General features: G+C 47.4%; 1 protein-coding gene across 5 annotated transcripts in view; it reads left to right on the forward strand.

The window, feature by feature from the left end:
• Positions 1–12,174, forward strand: part of LOC140428495 (disks large-associated protein 1-like) — a 720,347-nt gene that overhangs the window by 614,342 nt on the left and 93,831 nt on the right. For all 5 annotated transcript variants that reach the window (XM_072515041.1, XM_072515040.1, XM_072515039.1 and 2 more), the window contains one exon: positions 11,363–11,583. In XM_072515041.1, coding sequence (XP_072371142.1) covers positions 11,363–11,583 — 221 coding nt within the window. The remainder of the gene's footprint in view (positions 1–11,362; positions 11,584–12,174) is intronic.

Below are 12,174 nucleotides of genomic sequence, written 5' to 3' on the forward strand. Positions count from 1 at the left end.
CATAATCAAAGACACCTCCCACCCGGGTTATTCACTCTTCCAACTTCTTCTATCGGGCAGGAGAGACAGAAGTCTGAGAACACGCACTAACAGGTTCAAAAACAGCTTCTTCCCCACTGTTACCAGACTCCTGAATAACCCTCTTCTGGACTGGACTGATTTCTTCACACATCTTCTCTACTGAGTAGAACTGCACTCCATCTGCTCATCGTTGCCTGTGTATATGTATTTACATTGTGTCTATGTATGTCCTATGTTTTTTTCCATGTATGGAATGATCTGCTGGACTGTACGCGGAACAATACTTTTTACTGTACCTCGGTGAACGTGAGAATAAAAACACTTCCAAACATAACAATATCACAATAACAATAACTGCAACCTTACAAAATAATAGCCTTGATAATGCAAGAATCCATATCCACCATGAAATCTGCCTTGCCCAGGGATCTGGACCCAAATTTTTATAAAGACGGAGAGCCTCTCCATCATTATGAAAATGGCTGCAGAGGCCTGGATCGAGATGTCCTGCACCAAACACATTATTGAATAGTTTCACAGCGCGTGGTGGCGGCAGAAGTGGGGGAAGAATGGGGGAAGGTGCCAAATTTCACGCTGTGGGTCATGGAGGCAGCTGCCCATAGAAAAAAATCAGATGTTCCCGTGACGGTGACGTGCTAAGAAGATGCACATCAGGTGGCTCTCCTCCCAACCAGAATCAAAAAGACACTTTTAGGCGAATTTTGCATGAAAAATCAAGAACAAAATAACCCCAACAGAAGAAAGAGAGCAACTGGAATAAAATGCCAGCGAACGGGAGCTCAAGGGGCCGAAGGGATGGCAGAAGTGGCGGATAGGACCACGAACAGCGAGCAGACAAACCGGCAGAACCACGAGACGAGGGGGCCCCGGCTGCCCAAGAGAGGGAGAAACCATCGACCTGAGCCTCAGCCTCCCACTCAAGAAAGAGCTGGCCGCCATGAAAGAGACGATCAGATTCAACATCATCCAGGTGGAGGTTAAGGTGGTGGTGACGGAGGCAATGGTCACCCTACAAAAGACGATTGACGGACTGAGGAAGAAAGTGGAGGCGCAGGAGAGGACAATAGGATTGTCGCTCTGGAAGCAGAGGTGAAAATGTTGGTAGAGGCCTAAGGGAGCTTGAAGGGGAAGGTCGACGATCAGGAAAATTGGTCCCGGCAACACAACATGCGGAATGTGGGCCTGCCAGAGGGCATCGAGGGTAGAGACGCGACAGGCTACATCGCCCAAATGCTGGGCAACCTAGTTGGGAGGGACAGCTTCCCGACCCAACCCCCCAGAACTCAACAGGGCACACAGGTTGATCAGACCGAAGCCGAAGGCAGGGGAGCAGCCGAGAGCGATCGTCCCAAAGCTGCACCAATACCAGGACCGTGAGAGGATCCTGCAGTGGGCAAGGCAAACGAAAACGAGCACATGGGAAGGACACAGAATCCGTATATATCAAGACATTGGGGCAGACCTGGCAAAAAGAAGGCCCGAGTTTAATCAGGCAAAGTCAGCGCTTTATAAAAACGGGCAATTTGGCATGTTAGTCCCAGCTAGACTCTGGGTCACACACCAGAGCAAAGAGTACTGTTTCAATATCCCGGTGGAGGCAAACGATTTTGTATGGGCCAACGACCTAGGCAAAGGGCAAGCGAGGCAGCGATAAAGGTAGGTCAGAGGAAGATTGCTGAAAGAAACAGAGACTCTGAAAACAACTTAACATGTTTGCGCGGGACTATACTACCTCGTTCTGTGGTAAAGCAAAAAATGCAGAGGATACTGGAAGTCTGCAGAGGGATTTGGATAGGTTAAGTGAATGGGCTAGGGTCTGACAGATGGAATACAATGTTGACAAATGTGAGGTTATCCATTTTGGTAGGAATAACAGCAAAAGGGATTATTATTTAAATGATAAAATATTAAAACATGCTGCTGTGCAGAGGTACTTGGGTGTGTGAGTGCATAAGTCACAAAAAATTGGTTTACAGGTGCAACAGGTGATTAAGAAGGCAAATGGAGTTTTGTCCTTCATTGCTAGAGGGATGGAGTTTAAGACTAGGGAGGTTATGCTGCAACTGTATAAGGTGTTAGTGAGGCCACACGTGGAGTATTGTGTTCAGTTTTGGTCTCTCCTTACCTGAGAAAGGACATTCTGGCACTGGAGGGTGTGCAGAGGAGATTCACTCGGTTAATCCCAGAGTTGAGGGGGTTGGATTATGAGGAGACGTTGAGTAGACTGGGACTGTACTTGTTGGAATTTAGAAGGATGTGGCGGTTTCTTATAGAAACATATAAAGTTATGAAGGGAATAAATAGGATAGATGCAGGCACGTGGCGGGTGAAAGCAGAACTAGGGGGTATAGCATCAAAATGAGGGGAAGTAGATTTGGAACTGAGTTTAGGAGGAACTTCTTCACCCAAAGGGTTGTGAATCTAAGGAATTCCTTGCCCAGTGAAGCAGTTGAGGCTCCGTCATTAAATATTTTCAAGATAAAGATAGATAGTTTTTTGAAGAATAAAGGGATTAAGGGTTATGGTGTTCGGGCGGGAAAGTGGAGCTGAGTCCACAAAGGATCAGCCATGATCTCATTGAATGGCGGAGCAGGCTCGAAGGGCCAGATGGCCTACTCCTGCTCCTAGTTCGTATGTTCTTATGTTCAGATCAGAAAGACCGTGTCACAGGACAGAGCGATGACAGAGCGAAATGCAGTTGAGGGGGCTGGCAGAGAAAACGGACAGTCAGCGGGCGTAGGCAAAGGGCTAGACCAGCCGTGGGAGGAGAACCACCGTTCTAGAAGGGAGGGCTAGCACGGGAAGGCAGGCAGGAAGGGGGGCCGCAGGAGGGAGGGAGCGCTTAGCCAGAGGGGTGGGGGGGGGGGGACACAGGGGTATGGAGGGGGAACACAGGGGCAGCGGGGAGGGGGAGACAGGGAGGAAGGATGGAGGTGCCCGGGGGGGAATACAGAGAGGGAGGATGTGGGTGCCCGGGGGGAACACAGGGGTATGGAGGGGGAACGCAGGGGGGACGGGGAGGGGGAGACAGGGAGGTAGGGTGAAGGTGCCCGGGGGGAACACAGAGAGGGAGGATGGGGGTGCCCGGGGCTAACAAGGGATACGTAGGAAACAGGATGGGAAAAAAGAGTTGCACTCGATTGGCTTTGGCAGGTAAAGAGCAGGCCTAGGAATCTTGACAGGGCACTTTAGTTCTGGTAAATGTGTACGTGCCCAACTGGGACGACATAGAAGAAAGACCATGGCGGGAATCCTCGACATTGACACACACCAACTGATCATGGGGGGGGCACTTTAACTGTGACTCTAAGGAGCAATTTAGCATGGCCAATCCACCTAACCTGCACATCGTTGGACTGTGGGAGGAAAACGGAGCACCCAGAGGAAGCCCACGCAGACAGAGGAGAATGTGTAAACTCCACACAGACAGTCACCCAAGGCTGGAATTGAACCCAGGTCCCTGGCGCAGTGAGACAGCAGTGCTAACCACTGGGCCACCGTGCCGGTGGATGATCGACTTCTGGTTTGGCCACTCTAGTACCCCATGCTTGGAACAGTGCAAGTGCTGACATGCCTGATGTGCGCAAGAACCACGCAGAATGGACAGGTTATGATGTCACCCAGTGTCTAATGCTGACTTGGGCTAACCTCCTACGTTGTCCAGACAGAGGCAGGTAATGGTCTCCTGACTCGCGCCATTTAAGGGCATCAGCAGGAGACATTTGGGAGAGATGCCTCGGACTTGCTTTTGTTGCGGCAATATTAATGGAAGTACTGTGTCCTGTGGAGCTCTGAATTCGGAGTCAGAGGGGAGCAGTGCTGGGCTTGCACCAAGAGTTCAGTGGAAGTTAAAGGCTCCTGAACAGAAAGCCTGCTCTCACTTATGGGGCGATAGTTTCTATCCCTCTTGGGCTGTGGCACCACAGGAAGATGGAGCATGTGGCGGAAAGAGGGAAAACCTGTGCTTGAAGAGAAGAGGAGGAGCTTTCCAAATAAACGGCCATACCCACTCAGGGCATTCAGACAGCAGGTCTACCTTCACTTCAGACAGGGACAGTGTCTGAGGCAGCTATAATCCACAATGAGATTGTCACAAAACTTTGCCAGTTCCTCCAACCTGACCTACAGCCAACGAACAGGGTGTGGGTGGTGTTACCAGAGACCAAGGAGATCACAGTTGCCTTCAATTACTACGCCTCCGGGAGAGAATTCTCACGGTGGTAGCAAAAGCTCTGCTACTCGGACAACCTGAGGAACTCTCCAATATTTGCCGGAACATATTTCAAAGTTCATGGTGGTCTACTGTGTCCTCCACTGCTGCTGTCCCATGAGGGCATGAGTTCTTGTCACCAGTCCTACAGTGAGCACCTTGAGATGATGAACAGAGGAAAGGAGGAAGCATGGGGGACAATATTGCTGTCCCTGTCTATCTGATCAGACTGTAGCTTTCCCGACTACATCACTGTTGCTACACAATTCCTTACCTTACCATCCCTCTGCCACGGACTATCAGCCAAAACACCACCAGAAAAAAATCCATTGCAACTTTATCCATCAACATTTCCCAAATTTCATATACACTCAGATTTGGTGCTGCAAAGGAAGCTGGAACATCAGCCACCAGCTTGCTTCACGTTGAGTTCACAAGTTGCTTTCATGGAATCGGCCACCATTTCTACACTGAAAAATATGTCCTCTGCAACAGACATTTACTTGTCCTAACCCTCCTGGCAGCTGGCAAGCAGCCTACACCCTCTGGCCTGGCAGTAGCTCATTCATGCCTGCTGATTCACCATGCAAAGATCCTGAGTCTGTGCTATCCTCTGAAGGACAAAAAGAGTTCTAGTATCAGAGTTGGTGACTTTGAGTGTCAGATCTAGGACGGCAGAGTGGTTAGCACTGCTGCCTCACAGAGCCAGGGTTCCAGGTTCGATTCTGGCCTGGGGTGATTGTGTGGAGTTTGCACGCTCTACCTGTGTCTGCGTGCGTTTCCTCCGGGTGCTCCAGCTTCCTCCCCTGTCCAAAGACAGGGAGCGGGATTCTCTGACCCCGCGCGAATCGCACCACGCCACCCCGACGGTGGCACGTGATTCTCCGCAGAGCGGAGAATTGGCGCCATTAGCGCCAGCATTGTTGGTGCGGTGCTGGTCGCGGGCCGCTCTACGCGGCCAGCCAGTCGATTCTCCGGCCCATATGGGCTGAGTGGCCGTACGAAAAGAGCCGAGTCCCGCCGGCGCCGTTCTAACCTGCTCTGGGCCGGCGGGACCTCGGCGTGTAAGGGTCGGGTGGCGACCTTTGCAGGGGAGGGGGGGTCCGACCCCGGGATGGGGGGCCTCCGATGTGGCCTGGCCCGCGATCAGGGCCCACCAATCGGCGGGCCGGCCTCTGTGGCTGGGGGCCTCATTTCCTACACGCCGGCCCCGGTAGTCCTGCACCATATTGCGTCGAGGCCGGCGTGTTGAAGGAGGCCACTGTGCATGCGCGCGTTGGCGCCGGTGCCACTGCGCATGTCCTCGTTGGCGCCGGCGCAACTGCGCATGCATGGATCCCAAGGCGCACAGTTTACAACGGCGTGGACACTCTGCCGCGGGATTGGAGAATCCCGCCCAGTTTAGATGGACTGGCCATACTAAAAGTATCACTTAGTGTCCAAAGATGTGCAGGTTGGGTGGGGTTACAGGGATAGGGTGGGGGTGGGCCTAGGTAGAGTGCTCTTTCAGAGGTCAGTGCCGTCTAGATGAACCAAGTGCCCTCCTTCTGCACTGTAAGGATTCTATTCTATAGATTCCACTTCTTCCTTAGACGTCTGCTCTTGCCCTCACCGTTCATGGCAAGGCACCACTAGCTGGCTGAGCAGCAAGTCCCGGGTATCTGTAAGCATAAATGCAGAAGGGGAGGGTTGGAGGATTTGGAAGGGACATGGACAGGAATAAACCATCAACCCGGATGTTATCAATGATGGCCCCAGTGGCTGCTGACAAAACGATTCATAACACTGTCCCCTCCAAAGGGCCCAAGAGATATCTGCCCCCTGCCAGTGCTCTGTTTCTCTCTCCTATTAATAATGTACAAGAGAGAGTGGCAGTAAGTTTGTTGCAAGGTCTTTGAGTGATGTGCCAATGATAATTGAATAGCTGAAAGTATGTGGAAGCTGTGAATGTGGAGATGAGGCTTGCAGCATTGGTAAGTGTGTGAGTTTGAGCTGGAGCAGATGGTTACACATGAATCAATGATGGGGGTGTGGTGCATTGAGCAAAAAGCGAGGTTAGTGTGGTTGCTGGGAGATAACATTTGAAGATGCATCCGTTGACCTTGACCACTTGTGAGAGGTCATTCAGCTTTCTTGCAGAATTGCAGGCCAGAATCCTTGAATTGACCTTGGTGGCTACCAGCTCCCATTCGTTTTGCGATGTAGCAACATTCAGAAACATGGTGTCTCTCCTCCTTTCCAAGCTCTGAGCCAACTAAGGCCTTTAGCACCACATCATAGAACCTGGGGGACCTGGGCAAGATTCTCTGGCCTCCCCGTGGTGTGTTTCTCGATGGCGGGAAGCGACCCACCATTGGCCGGCGGCTGAATCCTCTGGTTCCACCACTGTCAATGGAAAACCAGCGGTGGGAGTGCGCCATAGGTGGGACTGAAAGACCCCGCCAGGGTGAACAGCTGGAAGATCTTGCCCCTTGTCTCTGATCCACCCTTCTCAAACACCTTTGGAGACAGTTTTACCACCTACATCCCTTTTAAAAAATATAGGTTGCCTTTAAGAAGTGTGAGATAGCCATGCATACATCTGGAGCCGCTGCTGAGCATTAAATCAGTTAGCGGTGAGTTCAGCACTGGGCTGCATGCTGCATTCATGGGGACAAGAAGTCAAGAAAACATCTCCATGACTGCATCACCTTGATCAGACTTGGGGTGATCTTGCATCACTATTCCCCCATGCTAGAAAACTGTCATTATTTAATCAATAGCACATTGATTAAAGACACCAGTGGGATGCCAGAGCTCCAGGAGAAGCAGGGGCAGAGGTGAGTGCAGCGACCATGACTAAGGAGAAGGTTCTGGGGAAACTGAAAGGTCTGCAGGTGGATAAATCACCTGGACCAGATGGACTACACCCCAGGTTTCTAAAAGAGATAGCTGAGGAGATTGTGGAGGCATTGGTGATGATCTTTCAGGAATCACTGGAGGCAGGAAGGGTCCCAGAGGACTGGAAAGTGGCTAATGTAACACCACTGTTTAAGGAGGGAGGGAGGCAGAAGACGGGAAATTATATGCCGGTTAGCCTGACTTTGATCATTGGTAAGATTTTAGAGTCCATTATTAAAGTTGAGATCGCAGAGTGCTTGGAAGTGCATGATAAAATAGAACTGAGTCAACACGGCTTTGTCAAGGGGAGGTCATGTCTGACAAATCTGTTAGAGTTCTTTGAGGAAGTAACAAAGAAGTTAAACAAAGGAGAACCAGGGGACGTGATTTATTTAGATTTCCAGAAGGCCTTTGACAAGGTGCCGCATAGGAGACTTAAATAAGTTAAGAGTCCATGGTGTTCAGGGTAAGATTCTAGCATGGATAGAGGATTGGCTGATTGGCAGAAGGCAGAGAGTCGGGATCAACGGGTCTTTTTCAGGATGGCAGCTGGTGACTAGTGGTGTGCCTCAGGGGTCTGTGCTGGGACCACAACTTTTTACAATATACATTAATGATCTGGAAGAAGGTACTGAAGGCACGGTTGCTAAGTTTGCAGATGATACAAAGATTTGTAGAGGTGCAGGTAGTATTGAGGAAGCAGGCGGGCTGTAGAAGGACTTGGACAAGCTAGGAGAGTGGGCAATGAAGTGGCAAATGGAATATAATGTGGAAAAGTGTGAGGTTATGCACTTTGGAAGGAGAAATGGAGGCATAGACTATTTTCTAAATAAAAAGATGCTTAGGAAATCAGAAGCACAAAGGGACTTGGGAGTCCTTGTTCACGATTCTCTTAAGGTTAAGGTGCAGGTTCAGTCGGCAGTTAGGAAAGCAAATGCAATGTTAGCATTATGTCGAGAGGGCTAGAATACAAGACCAGGGATGTACTCCTGAGGCTATATAAGACTCTGGTCAGACCCCATTTGGAGTATTGTGAGCAGTTTTGGGCCCTGTAACGAAGGAAGGATGTGCTGGTCTTGGAAAGGGTCCAAAGGAGGTTCACAAGAATGATCCCTGGAATGAAGAGCTTGTCGTATGAGGAACGGTTGAGAACTCTGGGTCTGTACTTGTTGGACTTAGAAGGATATGGGGGGACCTTATTGAAACTTGCAGGATACTGCGTGGCCTGGTTAGAGTAGATGTGGAGAGGATGTTTCCACTTGTCGGAAAAACTAGCAGAGGTCACAATCTCCGACTAAAAGGACGATCCTTCAAAACAGAGATGAGGGGGAATTTCTTCAGCCAGAGGGTGGTGAATCTGTGGAACTCTTTGCCGCAGAAGACTGTGGAGGCCAAATCACTGAGTGTCTTTAAAACAGAGCTAGATAGGTTTTTGATCAATAAGGGGATCTGGGGTTATGGGGAGAAGGCAGGAAAATGGGGATGAGAAAAATATCAGCCATGATGGTATGGCGGAGCAGTCTCGATAGGCCTAGTGGCCTAATTCTGCTCCTATGTCTTATGTCTTAATAGTCTTATCTGGCATGTGTTTCAGTGATAGCCAGATTATTCCATTAGAGTCATAGAGTCATAGAATTTACAGTGCAGAAGGAGGCCATTCGGCCCATCGAGTCTGCACCGGCTCTTGGAAAGAGCACCCCACCCAAGGTCAACAACCTCCACCCTATCCCCACAACCCAGCAACCCCACCCAACACTAGGGGCAATTTTGGATACTAAGGGCAATTTATCACGGCCAATCCACCTAACCTGCACATCTTTGGACTGTGGGAGGAAACCGGAGCACCCGGAGGAAACCCATGCACACACGGGGAGGACGTGCAGACTCCACACAGACAGTGACCCAAGCCGGAATCGAACCTGGGACCCTGAAGCTGTGAAGCAATTGTGCTATCCATGCCTACAGCACTAGTCCAAATCACTGAGTGTCTTTAAAACAGAGATAGATAGGTTTTTGATCAATAAGGGGATCAGGGGTTGATTGATTGATTTTATTTATTGTCACATTTACATGTGACAATAAATCAAATCAATCAATCAACCCCTGATCCCCTTATTGATCAAAAACCTATCTATCTCTGTTTTAAAGACACTCAGTGAAAAATACAGTGAAAAGTACGGTGAAAAGTATTTTTCTGTGGCTGAGGGAACGTACACAGTACGTACATAGTAGACAAAAGAATAATCAACAGAGAACATTGACAAATGGTACATCGACAAACAGTGATTGGTTACAGTGCGGAATAAGGGGCCAAACTAAGCAAATACATGAGCAAGAGCAGCATGGGGAGGCACGGTTATGGAAGGCAGGAGAATGGGGATGAGAAAAATATCAGCCATGATTGAATGGCGGAGCAGACTCGATGGGCCGAGTGGCCTAATTCTGCTCCTATGTCTTATACTCTTATGGTCTTATTAGCTCAAAATAGTCAAGAGAATAAAATGATATAACATTGTTATGCATTAGAAAAGCAAAAAAAATCAGAATACTTTATTTCTGCTGTGACAAATGGCTTCAACTATTAATATTCAAAATCAACAGCATGGAATAGAGACATGCATGATGCCAGATTTGTTCAATATTTTCAACGACTCTTTGGCATTCAAATGAGTTTTGTGGTCTGCAAATTAGGATAAATCCAATTTCCACAGGTTTTTGGGCTGTAATAGCTGTGCTGCCATTTCTAGTCAGGTCTGAAATATCTGAGTGAGTGACAAAGCTGCTGGGAGCTCATTATCATACACGAATATGACAGGCCATCATATTGCACAGGAGTGTCCAAATGCTCGGAGTAGCATCCTGAATGTATCAAAATTAGTTCACAATGAGGTGGTGCCAACATTGGCTGATATTGATGGAGGCGCTTTCGTTTGCAATCTGGCATTTGGAGAATCTTCGAAAAGTAATTGCTGCAGTAATGACTGAGTTTTTGAAGCAAAGATGCTGATTTAAACCCGTACAGAGTTGAAGGGAAAAATTGACATGGCTACGCATTGTTGGCAGGGGAGCGGGGGAAACTCAATCTTTCTTTCAAATGTCTGACTCCGGCACAATGGGCCAAATGGTATTTTCGGTGCTGTATAGTTATACGAATCACGCTTGCAGAAAAGGCAATTTTCTAATGCACGCAGTTTGCAAATTCAATGGTTAACAATGATTTTGCTTATAAATTATATTCAAATTTCTTAAGAAAAGCTCAAACTAGAGTCTGAAAATTGCCCTTTGATTGGTGAAGGTATTAATTGTGTTTTTAAACTGCAAGCTGAACATTGCAGATATCTATCGATAAGCTGAAGGCGTTTTTGTGCAGAACATGGTCCATTGGCAATAGCATCCTGAAATATTGCTTGTCCCTTAAAGCTCTGAATATTGATGAAGTAAAGGAAAAAAATTTACATATCTGAAGTTTGAAACTTGTCTTTTGTCCCATGTGTAAGCAGCTTATAAAACTTCAAGAGCTATGGTGTCACTATATTGATGCATATAATGCAATATATATATGACCGGCGATAAAGTAGACTTACAAAATAATAGGTTTGTATATTGGTGAATATGATGTGAACCTTGAAATTATATGAAAACAACATGATTCTCACTTTCCTCCTAAAGTCCATGGATGCGCAGGTTAGGTGGATTGGCCATGCTAAATTGCCCTTAGTGTCCAAAAAAAAAAGGTTAGGTGGGGTTACTGGGTTACGGGGATAGGTGGAGGTGTGGGCTTAGGTAGGGTGCTCTTTCCAAGGGCTGGTGCAGACTCGATGGGCCGAATGGCCTCCTTCTGCACTGTAAATTCTATGATTCTATGATATCAAGGGCAGTTAGGGATGGGTGACAAATGCTGGCCTTACCAGAGACGCCCACATACCAGGAAAGAATAAAACAATTATTTTGCTCCATGATAGTCTTTTGAGAGTAACGGTGGTTGTAATGCCAGGTGAGAGACAAATGAGTATAAAAACAAATAAGATGATGGTCCACAGGTGCATTATGTCACATCATCGGGCCAACAATAATTCTGTCATAAACGGATGTTCAAACCACCAGTAAATTTTATCAAGGTGCATATCTAATCTCCATGGAACAATACAATGCTGTTATTCTTTGACCATCATTGAAACAAATGAAGTGTAAAATTTTTTAGTCTAATGAAGGTTACTCCATCTTGAGCAGGTCCCTCTCCATGATGACTGGACTAGCACTCTTTCCCGTGGAAAAGTGGGAGAAATTCCCTGTCGACGCATGCGGAGTGGCAGCTACATAAAGGCGATGGGAGATGACGACAGCGAGGACTCTGAAATGAGCCCTAAACCATCCCCAAAGACTGCAGCAAGACGTCAAAGCTATCTCAAGGCCACACAACAGTCACTCAGTGAGCAGATCAGTCAGCGGAAGTAAGTTTCCATGCTCATTTCCCCTGTATGTCCTGCTGTTTTGTTGCAGAAAATGCATTGCTATTATTTTATGGTAGACAATGTTTCATTATCACCACTTTCATATTCCTTTTGGAAGTCATTAAATGATTAAGTAGCTTTTGTAATCCAGGATTTGTGAATTGCTGTGCTTGATTCAAGAAATCAACTGTTAATAACAACCACAAAGTGATCTTGTTTTAGGAAAACATGTTTAGTGGAAGAGAGATCTTCTTCATTCAAAGATCCTTTCATAGTGGAACTCATGGTTTAATAGTTCAAATAAATCAAATTGCTGTCCTTTCAATCAAGAGATTTCAGTTGGAAACCAGCTCAGAAATAGAGAATTACATCAACATCTTTCTTAAATGGCATGTCACATCTTGCTGGCCATTTAAGATGTTGATATGTTTCAGTGGACAATAGATTGTGATATTTCTACTATGACAACCGTAACATTGATTTTAAAAAAGCATTGTACAGCGAGGATCCATAACCCAGGGTAACAATTTGAAATGTGTGACATGATGCGATGATGTAAGTTGCTGCCTTAGTGATTCTAAAATTTTGCTA

Source organism: Scyliorhinus torazame, chromosome 8, assembly GCF_047496885.1.
Source record: "Scyliorhinus torazame isolate Kashiwa2021f chromosome 8, sScyTor2.1, whole genome shotgun sequence".
NCBI lineage: Eukaryota > Metazoa > Chordata > Chondrichthyes > Carcharhiniformes > Scyliorhinidae > Scyliorhinus > Scyliorhinus torazame.